The 27,209-nt window shown below is 32.9% G+C and overlaps 2 protein-coding genes across 4 annotated transcripts; both read right to left on the minus strand.

The window, feature by feature from the left end:
• Window positions 1-1,930: 1,930 nt before the first annotated feature.
• Window positions 1,931-16,008, minus strand: LOC144854049 (uncharacterized). Of its 3 annotated transcripts, XM_078711932.1 has the most exons (6): window positions 15,689-16,008; window positions 7,779-7,798; window positions 7,706-7,733; window positions 7,097-7,468; window positions 6,445-6,696; window positions 1,931-3,399 (listed from the first exon to the last, which is right to left on the minus strand). In XM_078711932.1, exons 1-6 carry the CDS (start codon window positions 15,831-15,833, stop codon window positions 3,377-3,379), a joined length of 840 nt encoding a protein of 279 aa, XP_078568058.1. In that variant the 5' UTR covers window positions 15,834-16,008; the 3' UTR covers window positions 1,931-3,376. The 3 variants fall into 3 exon arrangements, with proteins under 3 accessions (XP_078568058.1, XP_078568057.1, XP_078568056.1); XM_078711931.1 differs by having other exon boundaries at window positions 1,931-3,123; window positions 7,706-7,798; XM_078711930.1 differs by having other exon boundaries at window positions 7,706-7,798.
• On the minus strand, window positions 4,246-26,708 carry LOC144854045 (uncharacterized). The gene is made up of 2 exons (XM_078711925.1): window positions 24,527-26,708; window positions 4,246-4,256 (listed from the first exon to the last, which is right to left on the minus strand). Exon 1 carries the CDS (start codon window positions 26,489-26,491, stop codon window positions 24,632-24,634), a length of 1,860 nt encoding a protein of 619 aa, XP_078568051.1. The 5' UTR covers window positions 26,492-26,708; the 3' UTR covers window positions 4,246-4,256; window positions 24,527-24,631.
• Between the last annotated feature and the right edge of the window lie 501 nt (window positions 26,709-27,209).

The raw sequence follows: 27,209 nt of genomic DNA on the forward strand, positions 1-27,209 counted from the left end.
GCGTAAAAAGGTGAATCAACAACAGACCATGGAGGTATCTAATTTTATACCTCCACGATCGAACAGACGAAAACACATGTTTTTAATTAAAGTTTATACATTTTATTAATATTTAATTACTGTATTCAGTACTTTCTTCACTTTAATGTGTTAACATGGTTTTGAAATAAAAAGTTTAAATGATTTTAATTGAATTCATATTCTAATATACACAATATATAGATACTACTGAAAACAAGATAAGAAGTAAATAGTGAATTGATAACTTCCGTAATAAAAACAAGAATTACATAGGCCTACAGGGGTTTTGAATCATTTCTTTATGTAATTTTACATCTCTTTATTATATTATTATCTTACATTAAAGGAAAATTAATTTCAAATTAATTTGACATAATGGACGAAACGATCGTATAATGTTTGAAGTACAGTGGGTGTAAACAGAAATTAATCAATAGGAATTATAAGGGTACATATTGGTGGCTCCGGAGTTTGAATTAAAATTTGAATTGAATATATTTAGCATAAGAAGTATATTATATACAATAATAATCAAGAAAGAAGCACAATTGAAAATTCCAAATTCTCACTTGGACACGCGTAGCGCTGACGTAACACAAGTGAGTTGACCAATCACAAGCGACAGTTCGGATGATCCATCATGTCGTGATTGGTTAACTACCTTTGTTACCTCATTACGCCGCGTTCAACAATTATATTGTGCACATTATTTACTTTTTTTGGTGATAAATATTATTAGTATGCAAATATTGTTCTAACTTTCCCAGTTTTTGTCATAATCATAATTGTATACCATAAATATAATTAGCACCTTTATTAAGTATACGAATTCCATTTGGTGATAATAATGATTCATTGTTTAAAACAAATGTAAAATCCTTAATTCTCCTGACAGAGTCATGATCACAAAAAAAGGACTTCGCTTATTAGTTTTTTTATTTATCAAACTTTTATACATCCAGTTTAAATAATTCTAAAAGATCTTTTCATTTCAAAGGCATACGATCTGTAAGTCAGCATATCCAAATATTATTGGGTTGAATTATCTTTTTACTTAATATTTTTTTGGTGAAACTAATAAAAATTATATACAATATTCAGCTAATTTAGTTTCAACATTATTTTGTTTTGAAAATTAACATTGTTTTAGTGGGAGGGAACAAACAGGAGCTACTTGAGGTAGGTAAAAAAGAAGGAACAGCTTCGCAAAAGTAACTACATAGGATAATAAAGTATAGCACATTTATGAAGTTTAACCTACTGTACTCCCTAAAGCGTGGTTCCCACTAGCGACGTAACGCAAGGACGTAACGCAACACAAGTGAATTGGCCAATCACAAGCGATGACTTATTCGCTTGTGATTGCTTACTGTCTATAACTTCGCTTGTCATTGGTCAACACGCTTGCGTTGCGTTTACGTCCTTGCGTTACGTTCTAGTGGGAACCAAGCTTTACAGCACAAACAAAAACCCTTAAGCTTGGTCTCTACAATAGGACGCAACGTAAAGCGTATTTTCCACTAGGCGAATTTGTTTGAAATTTGAATCGAAAGCGTCAGCTTAGGCATGCGTATTCATGTTTCGAGCGTCCAAATCCCTCTCTATGTATGCGTGTAACTTGACGCTTTTAATTCGCGCCAACAAATTCGCCTAGTGGAATATCGGCTTAAGAGCAACGCAAGTGATTTGACCATCAATCAATTATGTGCTGTATTTAAATTTAATAATGGTGGGACTAAAAAAACACAATTATTTTTTAATTATATTACTGACCTATTATATTTATAACATTTATAATTTTATACATATATATATATATATATATATTAGAATTAATGTTCTTTGCCTGATTTGTTTATATATATATATATATATATATATATATATATATTTATATTATAGTACGCAGTATATTATTGTATTTTTTTTTTTATATTTTGAATTATTAAAAATAAATTGTGTGTTCAATGCTCTTTTAAGAAATTTCTGTTTTTAACAAACCAATCGAAATAAAAAAAACTTAGATGGTAAAAGTTACCTCAAACAATTTTGGTGTTCTTTACAGAGACAGTTTCTTCAGCAGAATGACTAAATGTAATTTCATTCACTATACTCAAACAAGAATATTTACGTTTACGTACAGTCAGTTATAAACCAATAATCAACAGATATAAAATACAGTCAACTCTCTCAATACCAGACACCGTTGGGTTGGCCTAATATATGTCCGGTTTTCGGAAAAGTCTGGTATTCGGAATGTGTTTTAGTGGTAAAAATGAATTTATGACCTTGGGGTGGGACTTTTTGAGAAAGTTGACTGTACAATGAAATACTTTTTATTGCATAATTTATCATGCATATTATATAGATGTTTTGGTTGGACAAATTAAAATCATACAAATAGGCTTCATTATACTTTAAGATCTGTCTACACTATCAAACTTTATGTGACAAAACAATTTGATGTGACATGATAATACCTACCTACCATATTTGGGCATATCACTACCATATTTGGGAACATCATACCTTTTGTGTCAAACTAGTTTGATAGTGTAGACATAGCTTTAGAAAACAAAATGTCTTATTTAAAACGTAAATCATTCTACTGTGGTATGCCAAATAACATTTTCAAATTATCTTTTGAAAATTTGTAATTATAATTTGATTTTTACAAATTTGTTAGATATTTACAACAATTTATTCAATTCTATTTAATCAATGAAGGGATTTATAATAAGGTTAAAGTATATTATACATGCATGAAGATATATGTTATCTTTGAGGGGAGTAAAACACTAGAATATTACTTTCATGGCGGCCTATACTATCAAGATATAACTTCAGAATAATTTTCTCTTGGGTGAAACTCTTTATCTATAGTAACATTCTTATGGTATCGGACCATGTTCCGGTTTCCACTTTCAAGCATCTCATTTAGAGATCTGCAAACCTGCTCTTATTCAGATACTACTGGTGCCATCCGAAGTTTGTAAGAGCACGACCAGATGCCATTATACAGATATACTACTGGTCATAAATGTTGTCTCAGTCACACAGGATATGCTCCACTGCAGTGCAACTAAATGAAACCAGTATGCTCTTTCACAAGAACACTGGTGACACCACAAGTTTGTCAATTGCAACCGGTGTGCTCTTTCAGGGTCACTTGTGGCTTCAGAAGGTTGTCCAAGTGAGGCCAGTATGCTCTTTCACAGATACCACCAGTGCCATCAGAGCGTTGTCTAAGTATGCTCTTTCACAGGAACACAGTTGCTATCAGAAGGTTGTCGAATTAGGTTGGAAGAGCTGACATTATTGTTCATTAGTTCAGACATTTACAATTACTTCAAACTTATGTTGCCTCTTCTTTGGCATCTGTAACGAAAAAAAAAATTTAAAATTTTTGAATAAAAAGAATTTGTAATGTCAGACATTGTAGTGTAGTCCAAGTGCTGACTGTAGTATATCAAGATTAAATATGTAAATATGTAAAAATGCATGCATAATCTTATGATGCAAATTTACAACCTAAAAGTGAACTTAACATAAACTGTTGAGTAAAATGCTTTAATAGTTAGGAAAAATATGCGACAATGTAAAAAAACAAATGTAATCTTTAACATATACAGTGATACTACCTGAAACACCAATATTATCTTGTTTGTTTAAGATCATAAAGTAAGACACAGACAAATTGATAATCATGAAAACACTTTGTGAAATGATCTATAAATTAATCAAACCATTACTCTAAAATGCTTCCATTACTCTACATGCAACACACTGCAAATAACTACGGTATGTAATGTTGATAGGGGTGTTATCTTAGGTTATCTATAGTGATATCAAACTCAACCATAATTTCATGCTGGTATTATAATATCATCCCTACCCACTTTGGTTACCAGGTAGAATCTCCTGTAAACTTGGATTAATTCATGCAAAATGAACCATGTTGGTATTATACCCGTACCCATTTTTTGGTTAGCAGGTAGAACCTCAAGGAGTTCATGCAAAATGGGCCATTCTGGTATTATATCCCTACCCACTTTGGTTACCAGGTAGAACCTGCAGTAAACTTGGATTAATTCATGCAAAATGGGCCATGCTGGTATTATATCCCTACCCACTTTGGTTACCAGGTAGAACCTGCAGTAAACTTGGATTAATTCATGCAAAATGGGCCATGCTGGTATTCATGCAAAATTGTCACTTTGGTTACAAACTATAACCTCAAGTAAACTTAATTAATGCAAAATGATATAATCCGAATCTTTATCAACAATAAACCTACTTAACCAAGTCGACGATGTGACCAAACTATTTACATGGTAATTGTTAGAAAGATGAGCATAAATTCTATATAGATTAGTGGTCTAAAAACTAATTAAAATCTTATATGTACACATTTTATGGGTTTTGGAAGATATTTGGTCATTTGTCCAATATAAACAATAATTATATCTTAATTGTATACTGGTAGGTTAGGTTACAAACTAAAAAACCTTTTTCTAATTTGTAGAAAAGTGATTTTATACAGAGATTGCCATTTTTCTCTATAGGTTATTACACGTGAAACATGTAAACCTATTTACCAAGAGGAATCAATATTATGTTGCTAGTAGCAACAAGATCATAAACACGTACCTGGATTAGTCCATTATGGATAATAATTGAGCATTGTACAATCATATAACGTCCAAAATAACTTTATACAAACAATTTTCTTTCTAATCAAATTAAATGCGTCAAACTTTTTTTTTTCTAGTGAGCTGTAATGAAATGGTTGCTTTTCATGAACTGAAAACAAAATATGTGTTTAGTAGTGTTATGACGAGTTTGGTATGGTATAATATTATAAAAGAATTTAATCAACAATGGTCTTATTAATTGTCTCTGTTCTTTTAACTACCTCAAAAGTCAAGAGCAGTGAAATAGAAAAGTATGCGTGTGCGCCCTCTCAGTGCAGGCGATGTGGGTTCGTTGTTGTTGCTATGATTCCCATGTAGTTGTATTGAGGTATTGAAAATATTATTTGCATTAGATCGGTCGGTCTGTGTTATCTGCAGAGTTCAACCTTATTGGCAGTATTATTCCTTGCCAACAAAATGATAAGTAATCGTTATTAATAATTATTAATATTCAATTCTAATCACTGTACGTTTAATACAGATCCTGATTTCAAAATGAAAGCCATACAAAAGTTAAAAAAAACAACTAATGCTATTTACTGGTAATTGATTATCGAACTTTATAGCAGGTAATACAAGTATTTCTTAAGATATCTGTTACACAATGATTCTAAAGGTCTGTTTTCAATAACATTGTTTTCTTTTGTTATAGTAGCTAAGCAACAAATGAAAACTGATCTTACAATACTACATTTATAGTCTTTATGTATAGTTGTATCAATACATTTACCATTATTCTGAAGTAGTTAAAAAAATTATGTAAAAAAATGCTATCAATGTGGTGGGATGATGTTTTTTATAAGTTTTCATTATGAATTTTAGAATTTTTTTACCAGGGTTTTTCCATAATTGTAGGCAAAATCATAATTGTGTGCATAGTTTGCATGTATATCTATACCGCCATTTCCAAAGTATTTATCGACAGTTCCGTACTAATTACATACATCACGTAGTATCTGAGAACACGGTAATAGTGATGTACGACGAAGACGTCATAACGGATATTTATGTAATGAAATGATGTCTTCCAAAATGACCTTAGGGCAGAGTTCAAGATAGGAGCACGCCATGAACATAGAAGGATGGGGTACTTCATTAAAGAAAAGTATATACGGTGAAATGTATTATGGAAACTGGACTTGATAAATGTATACTTTAGTTAGTTAGTCATATAGTAGTTGTCATAATTAATATAAATTGTAAAAGTGAAATGTCAAACGATTAGTAAATCTGTAACACATTCTTTAGTGCTGTCAAATTAGAATTTTAGTTTAAGTCAATCAAACTGTGAGTGAATGAAAGGAGTGAATAGATGAAATAATGAATGGGATAATGAATGGGAATTAAATGAATGGGTGAATGAAAACATTTACACATACTAATAAACGCTATATTAGAAAAACCTTATGAAAAATAAATATTATCTGTATGTGACTGTAGGCCTAACAATATGACAAACATTCCTAAAGTGACATTATCTTTAAACTGTGCCTAAAAGGAGTTGTGACAAGATGCAAATGAAAGGCCTTGCATGAGTTATATGAACATCATCAGTCAGAGTATACTTTATAAGACTAAGATGGAGTTTAGTAAGTTAAATTAGACCAGGTTAAGATATCTATGAATAAAACAAAGATGATGATTGTGAAACAATATGTTATACGTGAACACTAAACATTGGTTAAAACACTATGTTATAGGACATGCAGTTTGTGCCGTTTCCAATCACCTTCAGCCTTTGTTTCTGTTTCTGTAGATTCTAATTCTTCTGTTGTTTCTCCAGTTTTCTCAGTTTCTTCTGTTGTCTCTTCTGAAGGTTTCTCTTCTTCCTCGGAAGGCTGTGTAGATTCCTCTGCTGGAGTATCTTCTAAATCTGCTTCTATTTGTGCATTCTCTTGTGTTGTTTCTTCTACATGAGTTTCTTCAGATTGTTGTTCACTTTGTGATGTGTCTTCTGCTGCTACATCTTCTACATTATCATCTAACATTTATTGCAAGTATACAATTCAACATATAATAGAACACTGTACCATAGGAATTTTAATAACATTAATGATCTATATTACATGACTCCATCACTTAAAACAATATTTCCCTCAATGTCAAATGTACCACAAACTATGATTACCACTTCCAATGGCGGATCCATTGGGAGAGCTAACATAGTCTGTCAAAAATAGATATTACAATGTAGTTCATTTTAGCTGTTCATTTTAGGGAGAGCACACACTCCTAACGCTACTCTCGGATCCTCCTCCTGGCTTCAGACATTTCAAACTCTCAAACTAGGACTGTTTGTTATACATCATATACCACTTAAATAATACAATTTGGATGAAACAAGAATTTTCTAAATGTCACTTAAAATCAAAATGTCTTACCAGGTGGTGAAGGTGCATTTTCTGCTGGCGTTTCGTCTGTTTTTGCTTCATCTGTTGCTGGTTTATCCTCTGATGCTGGTGCTTCCTCTGCAGGTGTTGATTCTGCAGCTGCTGTTTCCTCTGTTGCTTCTGCTTCTTCAGCAGGTGCTGGTGGATCTTCAGCTACTGGCTCAGCTGCTTTTGATTCTGTTTCTTCCGGCTTTGCTTCCGTTTCTTCTGGTTTGGATTCTGTTTCTTCTGGTTTTGCTTCTGTCTCAGTCGGTGTTTCCTCTGCTTTTGGTTCTTCTGATACTGGAGCTTCTGCAGCTGCTTCTTCTGGTTTTGAATCCTCTACTGTCGGTGCTGGTGCAGCCTCTACAGAAGGTTCAGGCTCTAAAAAATAACATTTTTTGTTTTAAATTATGTTGCTGCACATGGATAAAGGTATACTAATTAAATAGTAGTCTATAAAGCTTACTGTAATTTCAAACAGGTTTTATTTTAATCATTTTATTTGTAACAGCACTCACTGTTTATTTGTTTTGTTGAGTTACACTTCAATTGTATAGTTGGGTATTATTTTGGACTAATCCATTATCAGAACAAATAATCAATCAGTAATTATCCCACCTTGTACTTTTGCTTCTTCTGTTGGTTTCTCTTCATCTTTCTTTTCTTCATCTTTCTTTTCTTCTTTTGGTGGGGTTGTTTCTTTTGGTGGAGCTAAAAAAGTGAATGAAGTGTACAATTGTTTAAAAATTTATATTCAAATCATAATGAAAATTTCAGGAAACATGATGATAAATGAGTGACCTCAATTAAAGCAGCAAGGTGGATGATAATGTATTCAATTTGCTTTTACCATCATGTTGTTAAGCTAATTGTGTTTATTAAGTTGATATTTAATTGATTATTTTATAGTAAGAAGGTTAACATTGTAATGAACTAGTGATCTATACAAAGTGTATCATCCAAATACATCCATAAAAGAAGAAAAGACAATATTAAACAATATTTTGCACTGAATTAAATATTGCACTAAATTTATATAGGACAATTTAACTGGTAACCAACATATTAGAAGTGTAAATATCACATCGGAACAATTCCATGATTTCTGATTTTCCCATGCATGTTCGTAAAACTATACTACTATGGGTAAGTTGTCCTTTAATACAATAAAATTGGTTATACAGTATAATAATGATATTTTTATTGTCAAAAATAAATTCAAATGTCAGGTTGTAACTAGGTGAAATTAATCAATACATAATTAACTTAATAATAATGTATAGCCTGCATTTGTATAGAGTAGATTCAACTTATATAATTAGACAAATAAAAATCAATAATTGCTACACAACTCCACTAACAGAGCTCTGCAAACTTATCTAGCAACAATTTAAAATTGACAAGCACTAATATAATTATTGACAAGGTGTTCCAATTGTTAAAAAAACTCACTATGGAAACAAAGGTCTAGTTATAGCCTACAGTACGACTCAGTAGATGTAGAGTTTGTCGTAAAAAATACCTTTTAAACATGTCATTATGATATTTATACATTATTCACATAAATACAAAACACAAATGTAACAAAATGTAAAGCTTTGTCTACACTATCATAATTTATGTGACAAAAAAAAAATGATGTGTCCATGTATGGACATAATGATGTCATATCACTACCATATTTGGGCACATCACACTTTTTTGTCAAACTAGTTTGATAGTGTAGACAGAGCTTAAAGATGTATTGTCCCTTTGACCAATTCAAAAAAAATTTTTTTTTTTAAATTTCGAAAAAAAGTGGGTCATTTTGAAGTATCATAATAGTTATTAACTTTCACCAAAAATTAGTAAAAAAAAAAATTATTTAACCGAAATACAGACATTTTTTTGTTCAAAAAATAACTTTGACTTCCAGTCAAAGTTTTCGATCAAAACATATCTCATAATGCAACGCGCTTGTTTGGCTACTCTGTATGCATAATCATAAAACTTCCTCGCGATCTTTGTGAAAACACCTTCTCAACCGCGACGAGTTGTAAACAATCCTAATTAGCATCATGTATAATGCATACTCGTGGTTTGAAATCTTTGTTTACTTTCGCTTGTGATGATTTTCCCGACGAAATGTAATCAAATTAATTTACCTGTTAATTACGTAAACTTGTTGTTTTTGGCTCGAATTTTCGACTTAAAGTGAATACCTTTAATATTACTTTGATATGGCCAATTTAAATTTAGAATTTTTTTTTTTTCATTTTTTGTGTTCCAAGGGACAATACATCTTTAAGAGATATATATACATATAAAACCTCATGTGTGTATGCTAGATTAAATTGATGAAACACAGAAAAAAACATAAAACTTTATAAATAGTTTCATTGAACACATTTTGTTTTAATTTACTGGACCAGAGAAATCTTTTTTTTAAACTCTTATTGCCATACTGATAAATGCCTTGTTTTTTTTTGGCAATAAAGTTGAAGCAGGTAAATTGAGATGCGAGGATGATGGCCAATGACATTCAATCAAATCTCGCTTTAAATGTCAGATATTGATTAAAATTTACAACCATTTTTGAATAAAGTAAATGAGAGTTGTCCATTAACTATAAAAAAAACAACCTTGAAAAACAGATGAGAGCTACTACAACATTCAAACAATTGTTACCATGATTACCAACAAACAACATGTGAAGACAGATTTTAAATTTACGTAATGAACCACTTCAACCGTTTTATAAAGAGAAAAAAAAAACATGAATGTACTATTAGCTTTATGAGTTATATGTTAAGAACAAAAATATACAACTCATAAAACATGTATACAATCAATGTTCAATGTTTTTGGTGTAAAAACATTGTTTGGCTTTTAATTTAAGTTTTAATTACCACTGCAAAGATAAAAAAGTTTTGACAAACAAAAATTGAAAGCAATATGTATATTCCTAATTTCAGTATATTTAATCATGTGCTTTATTCCGAATAATGAATGATTAATGTAACACATGAAAATGTGATGATGTTTTTCTATCAACACATACTAATGACTTTAAAATGACAAAAACTTTAATCTACCATACTGTAATATAATATTTAATATGACTTATGAGTATTGCAGTACATTTGAATTTACCGCTGAGCCTATTGCATTTTGGGTAACGCTATATTTTTGTCGACCACCACACACTGATTTAAACAGTTATTTAGGAGCACAAATTTAGCAGAAATTACATTTTAAATTTAGCAGAAATGCAGTTGATATAAAAATTACATTTTAAATCTATTTTGAAATATAAATGGTTTATTTGCCGCTATTGCAGCAGAAACAGATCCATATTGATTATGAAATATTCAATGACATACATTTTTATTCTCGCTTTCACAAAGATCAACTTATTATTTATAATTTATTATAAAAATTGATTATTATGCATTAATCAATAATTAACAATAACCAGTCTAAATGGCTCTTGAATTATTAATTAGTATTTAAATAAGTTACATACTTTACCCCATGCAAAGAACAATGTTACTATAGCAATTATGTTATTATTGATAAAACCATATCAAGTAATTAACTCATTAATCGTAAGTACCTCCTTAACATTTTATTTTGCTTAAACGGGGGAAGATTCTGAAATTGGTGATGTGGGAGGGGCGGTGCGTGCTGGGAAGGGTGGTGCATGCTGGGAAGTTTCTTCTTATATAATTAAAATGAATATACAGTATATATTTTTAAAATCTATTCATACATTTTGTTTTTGGGATATATATATATATATATAATTACTTTTAAAAGTAAATGTGCAGACTCCTTTACAAACAAAAAAACAAAAGAGGCTTATATAAAATATGAATTATTTCATTTATCTATGATTCTAATAATATATATTTTGTCTAGGTTTGTTTAAATATTGCTTTTAATTTTCTGGTGGTTTACGGATGAGGCTTGTTTTTTATTTATTAAGGCCGAATACAGTGTAATTACAAAGGACATTTTCATCTCTGTATTGAATGAAGCCAAAAGATGTCATCAATGAAGAATTTTAAAAGAGGACTACTGTAGGCCTACAGTATGCAAGTTTTACGCATTGTTAGATGAAAATTTTGTCTAGTCACACAAGAACAAACAGCGATGGAACACATCAAACACTTTCATTAGACAATAATTGTAGGTTATCATTGTTACAACTAAACTGTATTCATATACTGTTTATTGACATGCGTTTGGTCACCATGGCAATGGTAAACAAATTGATAGTAACCTAGTGAGAAATAAATAGGATGTTAGATAACAATGAAAAATATGACTTTTGACCTCCAAAAAGAGTAGGCCGAGATTAAAATAATGCTTTATATATGAATATGAATAATCCTCCATTATTATTGGATTGTTAAGAACACATTAATTAAAGTAATGTATGTAGTCTTGTACATTGTGTAGGCCTACAACAAAACTTGTATTGTACTGTGTATGTCAGTCTATTGTCCTCCAAAACATGAAGAATAAAGATGAATAAAATTAAATATTGAATAGGACATATTGTAGTTTTAATTAAAATATGTCAGTCACTTTTGCAAAGAAAAATAATGATTTCGCTAAAAAAAAACCCAAAATAATCAATTAGATTTAATCAAAAACCACATGCCACTGATAAAGTGAAGACCAATAAATAAATATTCATTCATAGGCCTACTACTACTAAAATATATTTTATTTCTTCATGGATGTTTTCTGATTTCTATGACAGCCTCCCGAATGTTCATCTAATCTCTCAAATATTAGCAAAATCTACTGGTTTTAGATTTATAAAAACATTTAAACCCACGTCAATTCTGTTTTTTAGAAGATTATTTCTGCATAAAACAGTAAATAGTAGCAGACTAGTTGCTAGAATGGTAAACATTGAAATGCTGATTGCGCAAGGTTTTTTGTCATGAGATTATAATGCGTCAAATAGTTTAAATACATCAAATCTGTTAAAAAACATGTCAAATACGTTAATAATTTAAAGTACAGTGGTAGTTATAAATTGATATAATTAAGTTTCATTTAATATTGGTCATTTAAATATATTCAAATATTGATCAAATAAGAATAACCAAGTTCAATTAAATAAGTGTAATACGGAAACACAAACTGATCTATTAATTAAGAAAAGGATAGATGTATAATTAAATCCAATATTGTATTGTTGTTTCCTTATGGTTGGACGGATAAGGATATTACCATAGTAACGGTCAACAAGTTCCATATGGACGTAACCCGTGCTAGTTTTGCGTTGTCAACGCCACCTAACAAACGATCACTGTAGGAGGTTGTGATCGAACCTTTGACGTAGTCCAAATTGAACTCATGAATGAATATCTATTTTACACACTATGATCACTACTATTCATTGATTACACGTTGCAGTGTTATAAACAATTTCTAACTTAGACAATACTGTATTCAGCTATTCACTATGGTTTCGCAAACATTGAGTATGACTAGACAAATAAAGACGACCAATTTGGGTCTGATCTACTATCTAATAAAAAATGTATTATTTTTATAAATGATAAAATACAAGATTTAAATATTTGAAAAAAAAAACTGTTTGAGTATTTTATTGCTTGCTTGATCAATGCCAATAGATATAATAATATACTTTTTAAATTCGTATAAATTATCTTTAAAAATTTGTTTTATTATGATCACAACTAAATTATGGAACTCTCTATCCAATGACATATTCTAACTTTTCAAAAACTGTAAATAGATTTATTTGTGTGTGTTTAAATCTCGACATTGTATACCTGTTTTTAGTATTAGTTACTTTGGAGATCAGTACATACGAAAGTGTATTTCAGTTAAAAAAGAGAATAAATATTTATATTCAATGAAAAGTTATATTTTCAAATCAATGCGTAAAAAAAAAATATATTTATGATTTTTTTGAAAAAATATATGGTTTGTATTGTATTACTTAAATAATGAATTTAGAAATAATTATATTTGTTAGAGAATTAATAAGGTTTTAATACAAAGAAACAAAACAATAAACTGTAGCACTAATAAAATCATGAGATATTACAGGCCCAGAGCTTACACATTGTCATCACGGAGAACGGCAATGTCGTCTTAAGTACACACACAGGGCGTCCCACCAGCTGAACAACTTTGTTAGCCTAAGTAATTTTATTCTCACGCAAAAACAGATTTTCGTACTCTTTTTGATACGCCGGCCATAACTATTGTAGGATCAGGTGCCGTTTTCGGCCACCTCGACTTATATGGACTATACCATTATTATGATAGGGGTGTGGTGTATTATGTTTTATGTAGAGAAGGGTGTCTATTGAATGGGAAGACAATACAATTGTTCTGTTATGTAACCTACAGTACAAACTACAAGGAACAATACAAAACATCAAAAACTAGCAATGCATGTGCTTTTTATATGGCATGTTATTATTAGGTACTGTGTTAGGGAATGCCAAGATTTTGTAACAATATTATATTAACTAAAGATATTTTAAATAAAACAAATTTTATAGACAAATTTAATGAAGAACCATCTACTAACTGGATAAAGCCATTTAGGAAAAATAATAAACAAGTTGATCATAACGAGTGGTTTTCAAAGGCCCAATGCAAAACAACGTTAACGGAATATACTATGTATAAAGGAACTCCAAACCTTGAACAATATTTGTTAAATAAAACTAATTTTAAGAGTATCAATTTAAAATTTAAAGCAAGATCAAACTCTCTAGATCTTGAGGGTCGTAGACAATCCTGGTCAAATCATAACACAGGATTATGTAAGATGTGTAGTACTAACGAAAAAGAAACAGTAAATCATTTTTTATTTAAATTTCCTTCATTAAACTCTGTTAGACAATAATTAAGTATGTACTGGGATAATTTTTGTTGGATCTCAGGAATTAAAACACCATTTTATGCTAGACAATTTATTCACTGAAAATGAAACATTAGGAAAAATCTTTGATTTTTATTGTAAAAAATATTTAATGAAAGCATGGGTTACAATTTTATCAGCATTACCTCTCTCAACTAATTGATTAATATAGTAAACAAGCTACAGACATCTCTATGAGGATGTATCTGCAAGTTTTATTTATTTATTAGGCCTATTCCGGATTCGAAATTAGAAAATCTTAAATACTACAATACAATCGGAATTAAAACATGTTAAACTACAATACAACTAAATACTACAGTACAATCGGAATCAAAACATATTAAAACTACAGTACAATCGGAATTAAAACATCCTAAATACTAACAGTACAATCGATATTAAAATATCCTAAATACTACATTACAATCGGTTAAATTACCTACACTCTATAATGTTGTGAAATATGTAAAAGAATGTTAGCAAATGCATTCTAATCGGCCCAATCCTATCGGTAGATAAATCATGTTTTTTATTTGCAAGGGATAAATCCCAACAACATGGATTTTAACCCAAGAACCTGGCATCAGTAATTGGTCTGACAGTATACATTAATTAAAGTAAAGGAAGTAGAGATCGTTAACAATTATAAGTATGTGGCAGAAGTGTTTGACTAAAACTTAAATGGGTGGACATGTTGATCGTAGTTAAGAAGTTAAATACAAGGCTGTACTGCTTGAGGAAACTCGGTTCTTTGGGGTAAAGCAGGATATTTGTACTATAGAATGTTTATGTTTTACTAATCAGTGATGTTCGATTTGGCCATATTGTATATTGGGCTAGGAATATCAGGGAATGTAAGGGGGATAAAGACCGAATTGAGAAGGTGCTGGGTAGAGCGGGGAAAGTAATTGGTTTGTCTATGCAAATGCTTGACTCGTTCTACAGCGAACGGCTTGCCGATTAGCCTATATTGGAAGACACCAATCATCCTCTTCATGGCGACATCAGCTCCGTTTTGCATTCGCTATTATAACGTTTTGATGCAAACGTTGTTCAATTAGAACATGTATTTCTACACAGAAACGTTTAAAAATGTGGTTAAATCGTTTTAGAAAAACCAAACCTAAAAACACGCAATGTCAAACGCTGTGTTTTCTGGGAACAAAATGGTACAGATTCATTGACAAAATTATAATGTTTATTTGTTTTACTGATTACCTAATAATCAGTATGTGCTAGATCTTATTAAATGTACTACTGTGTTATCGTTAGGTAAATTATATTTTTTATTTGTAACTGGAATAAAAACTTTCTTTATATACTTTCTGTATCTATAAATCCGTAAAAATTATTCAATATCCACCTTAGGGAATCCACCTAATATATTAAGGAAGGATACCTAAAAATTATATAGAAATAAAGAGCCATAATATACTGTAGGCCTATTAACTTGAAAACTGAAATGAATTCTACAGCACGCAGGGCGTAGTTGTTTTCCCTTTGTTGCTGAAACATAATGCACTAAACAAAAGAACAAAAGCAGCAGTATTTTAACACATTAACACACTCAATTAATAAATGGGACACCCCTATTTTCCCATCTTTTTATAATGGTATAGTCCATACAAGTCGAGGTGGCCGAAAACGGCACCTGATCCCTATTGTAAAAGCATTGAATAATGTTATTATGTTACCTGATCCTGTGTCTTCTTCTATATGTTTGTTATCTTCTAATTGTGGGGTAGTCTGCTTGGCCGGAGGAGGTGCTTCTTTGGGTTTCGATTGCGGAGCGCCATTCGTCTGTGGTGTCGTATTCGTACTCGATGAGCAAGAACCCATTATTATTGTTAGTCAATATATCTTCCTAACTAAAATGTCCAAAACAGATCTATTCGAAAAAATACTACACTAATAATATCTTGTGTACTATGGTACTTGTCCACTGAATAAATTTCATTTACTAAACGTACATCGACCTTCGGTAAACTACATACATCATGTCTCTAATACGCAACAACGCCACCGCAGTATTTATATATTTTGATGTCGTTGCCATAGCAACAAGGGTAATAATGATCACCGGTTCCCTCTGAGTGAAGAGGCTTATTTGTTAATCGCGATTGCGTTGTATGTGATAGGTTAATCAAATCAAATCAAATTGTTAACACAACCTACTTATTAAGAAGGTATATCAGTATTATAGTTAATTATGAATTATTGTATTGTTACGTGTGATTTTGAAAGTGGCAGATATGGGATAAGAAAGAAGGCTTATTATACTAGCCTATCAGTTACGATCATTATGATGAATATGGTATGGCTTTGATAAACAATAATAAGGTACTTTAAATAACTTCAACTTCTTCCAACATAATGCTTAAGAAAAAGAAAGAATAAAATCAATCGAGGCTATATGATCTTTCACATAATGTAGGCCTATGGATGTGCTGGAAAGAAATTTGAATGAACCAGTGAAAGAGATACAGATTTAAAAGTTAAATAGATTATTTATTATTATAATACCTAGATTAGTGGATTTTGAACATCCAACATTATATAAACACTTGACAACTTTGAGGGCACTTGATGGTACTTTGAACAAATGATGGGGCCAGCACATCAACAACTGAAAAGCTATTTTAAAAAAAAAGAGCGCATCTCACAACCAGTTTTTAGAGGGCACTTCTTTTGGAGGAAAGTGATATTGTAAGGTATGTATTGTATTTTTTAGACTTGAGTGCAGTTTTCAATCTGGTGAATAAAACTGGTTAGGAGACCCATAACAACTAGCGTATTGAAGCAGATTATTTTTATAGTCTTTAGTATAGATCGGTAGCTTGTTTTGGAATACAACGTCGACGTTATTTATATATTTTTCTATTCGTGGAACGTTTCACTAAACACATAAAATACAAGTTTCTATGTTTTCTTTCAATTCTTTACTGTGTGTTGTCTTTCAACAGAATCATGTGGTGTGTTCGAGTTGTTCTGTTGTCTGTCTTGTTCTTGGTAGCTGTGAAAGGAGATTCAGAAGCTGTCAAAACCGAAGAAAGTGGAATCACTTCAGTTGCACGACCTGATATCAACTTAGAAGTTGACGTATCGAATGTTAGTCCACAAAATGTTATCACATCGGATGAGACATCAGATAAAGTAAAATTATGCTGTAGACGGAGGAGGAGAAGACGGCGATGTTGTTGCCGAAAAAAACGTTACCATCGTAGAAGACGACAAATGCGGCGACGTATGCGTTGTCAGCGCAGCCAACGATACCAAATACAATGGAGGGGAAACCGCTGTTATTTGGTGATCCGACGCGGGCGTATGGTTGTACGTCGATGTTGTGTTAGTTACAGGTATCGTGGCCACGTGTTATATGTTTATTATGGACACAAATGGAGCATTGTTCGACGCTACAGACGCAATGGAAAAGTGTATACTTTATATCGAGGTCGATATGTTAAAAATCGACCTAGACCTACTACCCGTCCACGTTACCGTTGCCAAAAAGAACGTTACCATTCTAGAAGACGACAAATGCGGTCACGTATGCGTAACGAACGCAGCCGACGATATCAAATACAATGGAGGGGAAACCGCTGTTATTTAGTGATCCGACGCGGGCGTATTGTTGTACGTCGATGTTGTGTTAGTTACAGGTATCGTAGCCACGTGTTATATGTTTACTACGGACACAAGTGAGTAGAAGAAGAAGTACTTCAGCCCAAAATGAATTTTCCTGATTACGTAATATCCGCCGGGTGTTTTTATAACAATGGTTAACAATGGGGATAGTATAAGACAGAGTATATCATTTCACTATAATAATAATAATAATAATAATATTTATTCGGTCATCAATGTAAAAATAACCAGGAATGAGAATAGGCTAAAGCCCAAACAGATTCTGCACTCACTCCATACAATACAGTCAGTTAAAGATAAAACCATATACAAGAAAAATACAAATAAATTATACATTTCACTAGAATTGTTATATAGATAGAAGTGAGACAATATAATTTTTGTAAGATTTGAATTAGTCATAGAGTTAGTAAAGATGCACCTGGTTAATTAAAACTAGTTAATTGAGGTTTTTGATTGATGTATGCCGACATAATCCAAAGACATAAGTTATTTGATCCGGATATTATAACAATGACTAAAACAAAAAGATGAATGAAGTTAAATAATAAGTATGTCTTGATTGAACTATACCGACAGGTAATTAACCATCTTCCAGTCGGGAAAGGAATTTCACACCTTTTTGTCAAACTAGTCTGATATGTAGACAGAGTTTCATTTTAGGATAATACAGTCGTTTGGACAAAGTTAATGAAGTTAAATAATAAGTATGTCTTGATTGAACTTTACCGACAGGTAATTAATCATCTTCCGGATTTGTTAACAAAGGGGTAGGAATTGAAAAGCAGTGACTCGGGGTGTTTGACATATTAAAGTTTAATGTGTGCCGTTATGATGTTACTTTCACTTTTTTTGATGATTTTTGTTTTTCCAATGTTTAGGTTTATTCTCATTTAAATTGGTTACGTTTACGAAAAGATTTCTTTGTTTCCCTTTAAAATAAAACAAAAAGAAGGGTAAAGAGGGACGCTACTGACATCATGCATAAATTATTTTAGTGTGTATAAATATATGGGTAAATTTACAGTGAACTCACTTCCACATTCTTGATTAAGAGAATTTTATTTTACAATGGCTCATTACGAATCATCATCATCATCTACCGATTCTAACGATAGCTTGTTTATCGAATGCCAGAGAGCAGTAGAAGCTATCGTTAGTTTATCGCGAAACAATATCGAAAATATCGATACCGACGATGTTATCCCCGATGTTGGACTACTAGAAGATTTCGTATTTAATGACCAGGATCTTGATTTAGATGTTAGCCAGAGTGTTTCTGAAGCCGATAGCCTCTCACTTTCGGATATTTGTAATAACGCTATTGAGATAGTGCAGGAACTTTCGGCTAATTTGCGTATTGATGACATAGAAGTAAGTGTTTGTTTTATTTTATTTTTTACGTAATATTTATTTTACCGTGTATAATTTACAAAGTGTTTCCGCGTTTTCGGTTTATATACGTTTTCCTTTCTAATTTATCTAATTATTTTTATTTCTGTATAGTACGGTGTTGGGGCTCACACCAAATGTTTGAGTTTGAGAGGAAATGTCGAGATTAATGATTCAACGGAGTCTTCGATTATTGAGGTAACTATTGTTTTATTTTCTTTACTACTGTTGTTGTTGTTGTTGTTGTCGTACAACGTATTTTATTTCTTTTTCTTTACCGTTTTTCTCTTTTTGTTTTCAGCCTGTACCCATACAGTACGGAAGGGGCGTTAATAGAAAGAGGCTCAGAATAGAAGACGGGGAAGAAGAAGAAGAAGAAGACTTCGCCGACATTGATACTGTTGAAGACGAGGACCTTAACCTTGATGAGGTAGAGTTGAATCACTTCTGTAGAATCGTTCAAGTAGCTGATAGGTATAATCAACGTTTTAACGCGACTATTAGCGATTTTTTAGTAAATTTTTTTAATATTGATCATATAAGTTTAGAGGTGTTTCTGCCCACACTGTACCGAATTTTTGAGCATGTCGTCGATAATCTCTGCGTTAACGTGCATGTCGACGACATGCTTCGAATAGTCATACAGGCTGAGGGGTTAGATTCACCTATCTCTATCCCTTTTGGACGGAGGGGCCATCTTACGGCTGACGTTATTTTTGCAGCCATTATGAAGGTCCTTCAGTCCAAAACGGATATTTTTATTAATAACAAATTTAAATTTAACGTTCTTCACATGAGAATGCCTAGGGGTGGGGGTTATAGAAGAAACGGTATCGACATATTGTTAAATGCTAAATGTATAATTAAGATTAAGAATGATGATAACGAAACTATTTGCTGCGCACGCGCTATTGTTACGGGTATTTCTATGCTCGAAGACAAAATTAACAACGTAGCTAGATGGAATAACATTAGGCAAGGTCGTGGTCAGCAAAAAACAGCCGCCCTTCATTTACTTAGAGATTCGGGGGTTAGGGAACAGACATGCGGCATCGAGGAAATAAAAAAGATGCAATCAAAATTACCAAATTACCAAATTATTGTCATTTCAAAAGACAATTTAAATTCTGTCATTTTTAGCGGCGATTATAGAAAGAAGCAGATATATCTTTATCATCATTCTAATCATTACGATCTAATAACAACAATGACAGGTTTTCTAAAAATTGAATATTTTTGCGATAGATGCCATAAGGGGTATATTCACAAGTACCAACACAGTTGTCAGTTTACGTGCGTGCTGTGCAAGCACAACGACTGCTCCTCTTCTAATTCTTTTGAAAATAGAGAGAGTAGAATTGAATGTAAAGAATGTAATAGATTTTTTAAGGATAAGCAATGTTTCACCAATCATAAAAAATCTCCTGATTCTAAAGTTTCAGTATGTGGCAAAATTAAAAATTGTTCAACTTGTAATAGGATCGTTCAAAAAGATCACAATTGTCAAAACCGCTTTTGTAGAATTTGTAGGACTTTCGTTTCATACGATCATCAATGCTACATGGAACCGGTTGTAGCCCCTAAACATACTGAAAAAAAGTTTAAGAATCAGGAGGCCCGTAACAGAGCTGTCACCAAATATTTCTTTTTTGATTTCGAATGCACGCAAGATACAGGCGAACACAAACCAAATTTATGCGTTCTTCAAAAAACTTGTCTTAACTGTCTCGACGGTGCTAATGATTCCGCCGATTGTGACGTGTGTGGGGATAAAACAGTGGTTTTTCACGGGGGGTCTGCATGCGAAGATTTCTGCAATTACGTATTCAAAGATTACAAATTTAACGAAAATATTACGTGTATCGCTCACAATTTCCAGGGTTATGATAGCTACTTCGTGCTCAACTACCTGTACGAAAACTCCATTGTACCGGATGTAATTGCTCGCGGTGGTAAACTTATTTCGATTAGGACTAAAGAAACGAGCATTCGATTCATCGATTCCCTTTCATTTCTGCCCATGCCTCTATCCAAATTACCCAAAACTTTTGGCATCTCCGAACTTAAAAAGGGTTACTTTCCTCATTATTTTAATTCTTTAGAAAACCAAAATTACGTAGGTCCTTACCCCGATTCTTCAAATTATTCCCCCGATAAAATGACTACTTCAGGTCGAGAATCTTTCTTTAAATGGTACAACCAGAAAATTGAAAGTAATCAAGTATTTGATCTTAAAAAAGAACTCGTCGAGTATTGTATCAGCGATGTAGATATTCTCAGAAAGTGTTGTCTTACTTTTAGACATCTTTTTTTGAAAGTAACTATATCGCCGAAAAACCCTCTACTCGGCGGTGTTGACCCCTTTTCAAATAATTTAATGACAATTGCCTCAGCGTGTAACCACGTATTTTCTAGAAATTTTTTAAAACCATCCACCATCGCTCTATTTCCATCATCAGGGTATCTAACAACCGTTAACCATTCTCACTCTAGCATGGAATGGCTGTGCTACGAGTCGCATAAAAGGGGGGTCTTTATCCATCATGCCAGAAATGGAGGGGAAAAAATGTTTGGGCCTTACTCCGTCGACGGCGCATGTTTAGAAAACAAAATAATTTTCGAATTTATGGGTTGTTTTTTCCACGGGTGCCAAGATTGTTATAGATCCGATTCCATTAATCCCTTCAATAACGAGACCATGTTGGAATGCTTTGTCAAGACAAGCAAGAAAACACGGTTTCTGAAGGAACAATTTCCAGATTTCGAATACGTAGAAATTTGGGAGCACGAATGGAAACGGATCAAACAATCGTTGGCCCCAAACATTAAATCTATCGTCTCCAAAGTTCCTTTAATTAGGCAAACTTTGAATCCAAGAGACGCGTTTTTCGGTGGAAGGACTAATGCCAGTTGTTTGTTCTATAAGGTAAAACCGGGTGAAGAAATTAATTACATAGATTATACTTCATTGTACCCTTATGTAAATAAATACGGTACCTACCCCGTAGGGCATCCTGAAATCAATGATCGCAACGACATGTCCACGGATATCAACGATTATTTCGGCTTGATAAAGTGTACAATCGAAGCGCCTAAAAAATTATTCCATCCGGTCTTACCTTATAGATCAAACGGTAAATTAATGTTTGCTCTCTGTAGAACATGCGCCGATTCCCAACAACAAACCGCTTGCAATCATTCCGGTACAGATAGAGAATTTACGGGTTCTTGGGCAACGATCGAAGTCGCTAAAGCCGTGGAAGTTGGGTACGAGATACGTAAAGTTCACGTAGTATGGCACTTTAAAAATAAAAGCGCGTACTCTGCAGATTCTCCCTCGTCCGGCCTATTTGCCTCTTACATTAACACCTTTTTAAAATTGAAACAAGAAGCTTCGGGTTGGCCTGAATGGTGTAAAACGCCCGAAGATAAACAAAAATACATTTCGGACTATCGAACCGTAGAAGGTATCGACTTGAATCATGACGACATTGCGTACAATCCTGGGCTTCGATCTCTGGCCAAATTAATGCTAAATAGTTTTTGGGGTAAATTTGGTCAGCGTGAAAATCTCACGAGAATTAAATATACGCAAGATCCTAGCGAGGTTTACGATATTTTATCGAACCCTGGGATAACCGTTCATGACATAAATTTTGTTAATGATAATTTGGCGGAGGTAAAATACGAAGACGAGGAACAATTTGTTGCAGTTAACCGAAAGGTTAACGTTGTCATTGCCGCATTTACCACAGCGTTAGCGCGTTTAAAATTGTACGAGCTGTTGGAACAATTGCAGGAGCGCGTCCTGTATTACGATACCGACAGTGTAATCTTCGTATCAAAACCCGGGGATTGGGACCCTCCCCTGGGCGACTATTTGGGTCAGTTAACGACCGAGGTCGATCCTAAAGACGGTAAGTATATCGAGTCCTTCGTTTCTGGAGGGCCTAAGAACTACGCCTATAAATTGGATACAGGGAAGACCGTTTGTAAAGTTAAAGGTTTTACCCTTAATTTTACAAACGCTCAGAAAATTAACTTTGACACCGTCTCCAATATGGTAAGGGGTGTTGGCCCCGATACAATTAAGACGGTTGAGAAGAATCGCATAACGCGCAAGCCAAAAACACGAAAGATAGTCAACGAAACATCGACTAAAGACTATCGAATCGTGTACGACAAAAGAATTGTTATCGAAAATTATCGTACAGTTCCTTACGGGTATGTTTGGTGAATCACGGCCATAAATTTCTTTTTAAAAATGTAAACATACTTTGTTATAGATAATTATTTGTTACTCTTTATACATTCTTTACCGTACTCTCTCTCTCTTTTTTTAGTTTTTCCGCTTGATTTTCTTATGTCGATACCGTTTCTCTTTTTGCGTTTAAGTTATCATTATTTTTATTTATATTTTTTTTAAAGTAAGATGATCACTTGAACGTTGAACTTATCTATTAGTACTCATTTTTAAGTAATTAGTTTATTCTTTGTTTTATATATATATATATATATTTTTTTTTTTTTTTTTTAAATTCAAATAATTTTGTAAAATTTTATGTAATCGGTTTGTGCAATAACTTTCTAAATATCTATTTTATATTAATTGTACAATAATAATTTCTTTGATTAATTTACTGTACATAATGTAAAAAACAAATACGCATTAGTGTTAATATGAATAAAGATTTAGATTTACGTTTTAAACATTGATTCAGTTTTATTGTTTTAATTCGTGTCAAATAAGATGTTATAAAACGCAATTATTTAACTAAATTACCATCATAATTGTAATGGCGAGTCCTTTGATAACACCTTTCACCGCAGTTATTAGCGGTCCGACATCTTCGGGTAAATCCGTCTTTGTAAGGAAATTGATTGAAAATAATTATTTCAATAAACCCTTTGACGATATTACATGGTGCTATGGTGAATATCAGAATTTATTTTCAATCAATTTCCTTACAAAGACGGATTTACCCGAAGATGTCGGACCGCTAATAACTGCGGTGAAAGGTGTTATCAAAGGACTCGCCATTACAATTATGATGGTAATTTAGTTAAATAATTGCGTTTTATAACATCTTATTTGACACGAATTAAAACAATAAAACTGAATCAATGTTTAAAACGTAAATCTAAATCTTTATTCATATTAACACTAATGCGTATTTGTTTTTTACATTATGTACAGTAAATTAATCAAAGAAATTATTATTGTACAATTAATATAAAATAGATATTTAGAAAGTTATTGCACAAACCGATTACATAAAATTTTACAAAATTATTTGAATTTAAAAAAAAAAAAAAAAAATATATATATATATATATAAAACAAAGAATAAACTAATTACTTAAAAATGAGTACTAATAGATAAGTTCAACGTTCAAGTGATCATCTTACTTTAAAAAAAATATAAATAAAAATAATGATAACTTAAACGCAAAAAGAGAAACGGTATCGACATAAGAAAATCAAGCGGAAAAACTAAAAAAAGAGAGAGAGAGTACGGTAAAGAATGTATAAAGAGTAACAAATAATTATCTATAACAAAGTATGTTTACATTTTTAAAAAGAAATTTATGGCCGTGATTCACCAAACATACCCGTAAGGAACTGTACGATAATTTTCGATAACAATTCTTTTGTCGTACACGATTCGATAGTCTTTAGTCGATGTTTCGTTGACTATCTTTCGTGTTTTTGGCTTGCGCGTTATGCGATTCTTCTCAACCGTCTTAATTGTATCGGGGCCAACACCCCTTACCATATTGGAGACGGTGTCAAAGTTAATTTTCTGAGCGTTTGTAAAATTAAGGGTAAAACCTTTAACTTTACAAACGGTCTTCCCTGTATCCAATTTATAGGCGTAGTTCTTAGGCCCTCCAGAAACGAAGGACTCGATATACTTACCGTCTTTAGGATCGACCTCGGTCGTTAACTGACCCAAATAGTCGCCCAGGGGAGGGTCCCAATCCCCGGGTTTTGATACGAAGATTACACTGTCGGTATCGTAATACAGGACGCGCTCCTGCAATTGTTCCAACAGCTCGTACAATTTTAAACGCGCTAACGCTGTGGTAAATGCGGCAATGACAACGTTAACCTTTCGGTTAACTGCAACAAATTGTTCCTCGTCTTCGTATTTTACCTCCGCCAAATTATCATTAACAAAATTTATGTCATGAACGGTTATCCCAGGGTTCGATAAAATATCGTAAACCTCGCTAGGATCTTGCGTATATTTAATTCTCGTGAGATTTTCACGCTGACCAAATTTACCCCAAAAACTATTTAGCATTAATTTGGCCAGAGATCGAAGCCCAGGATTGTACGCAATGTCGTCATGATTCAAGTCGATACCTTCTACGGTTCGATAGTCCGAAATGTATTTTTGTTTATCTTCGGGCGTTTTACACCATTCAGGCCAACCCGAAGCTTCTTGTTTCAATTTTAAAAAGGTGTTAATGTAAGAGGCAAATAGGCCGGACGAGGGAGAATCTGCAGAGTACGCGCTTTTATTTTTAAAGTGCCATACTACGTGAACTTTACGTATCTCGTACCCAACTTCCACGGCTTTAGCGACTTCGATCGTTGCCCAAGAACCCGTAAATTCTCTATCTGTACCGGAATGATTGCAAGCGGTTTGTTGTTGGGAATCGGCGCATGTTCTACAGAGAGCAAACATTAATTTACCGTTTGATCTATAAGGTAAGACCGGATGGAATAATTTTTTAGGCGCTTCGATTGTACACTTTATCAAGCCGAAATAATCGTTGATATCCGTGGACATGTCGTTGCGATCATTGATTTCAGGATGCCCTACGGGGTAGGTACCGTATTTATTTACATAAGGGTACAATGAAGTATAATCTATGTAATTAATTTCTTCACCCGGTTTTACCTTATAGAACAAACAACTGGCATTAGTCCTTCCACCGAAAAACGCGTCTCTTGGATTCAAAGTTTGCCTAATTAAAGGAACTTTGGAGACGATAGATTTAATGTTTGGGGCCAACGATTGTTTGATCCGTTTCCATTCGTGCTCCCAAATTTCTACGTATTCGAAATCTGGAAATTGTTCCTTCAGAAACCGTGTTTTCTTGCTTGTCTTGACAAAGCATTCCAACATGGTCTCGTTATTGAAGGGATTAATGGAATCGGATCTATAACAATCTTGGCACCCGTGGAAAAAACAACCCATAAATTCGAAAATTATTTTGTTTTCTAAACATGCGCCGTCGACGGAGTAAGGCCCAAACATTTTTTCCCCTCCATTTCTGGCATGATGGATAAAGACCCCCCTTTTATGCGACTCGTAGCACAGCCATTCCATGCTAGAGTGAGAATGGTTAACGGTTGTTAGATACCCTGATGATGGAAATAGAGCGATGGTGGATGGTTTTAAAAAATTTCTAGAAAATACGTGGTTACACGCTGAGGCAATTGTCATTAAATTATTTGAAAAGGGGTCAACACCGCCGAGTAGAGGGTTTTTCGGCGATATAGTTACTTTCAAAAAAAGATGTCTAAAAGTAAGACAACACTTTCTGAGAATATCTACATCGCTGATACAATACTCGACGAGTTCTTTTTTAAGATCAAATACTTGATTACTTTCAATTTTCTGGTTGTACCATTTAAAGAAAGATTCTCGACCTGAAGTAGTCATTTTATCGGGGGAATAATTTGAAGAATCGGGGTAAGGACCTACGTAATTTTGGTTTTCTAAAGAATTAAAATAATGAGGAAAGTAACCCTTTTTAAGTTCGGAGATGCCAAAAGTTTTGGGTAATTTGGATAGAGGCATGGGCAGAAATGAAAGGGAATCGATGAATCGAATGCTCGTTTCTTTAGTCCTAATCGAAATAAGTTTACCACCGCGAGCAATTACATCCGGTACAATGGAGTTTTCGTACAGGTAGTTGAGCACGAAGTAGCTATCATAACCCTGGAAATTGTGAGCGATACACGTAATATTTTCGTTAAATTTGTAATCTTTGAATACGTAATTGCAGAAATCTTCGCATGCAGACCCCCCGTGAAAAACCACTGTTTTATCCCCACACACGTCACAATCGGCGGAATCATTAGCACCGTCGAGACAGTTAAGACAAGTTTTTTGAAGAACGCATAAATTTGGTTTGTGTTCGCCTGTATCTTGCGTGCAT

Source organism: Antedon bifida, chromosome 10, assembly GCF_963402885.1.
Source record: "Antedon bifida chromosome 10, ecAntBifi1.1, whole genome shotgun sequence".
Classification (NCBI taxonomy): domain Eukaryota; kingdom Metazoa; phylum Echinodermata; class Crinoidea; order Comatulida; family Antedonidae; genus Antedon; species Antedon bifida.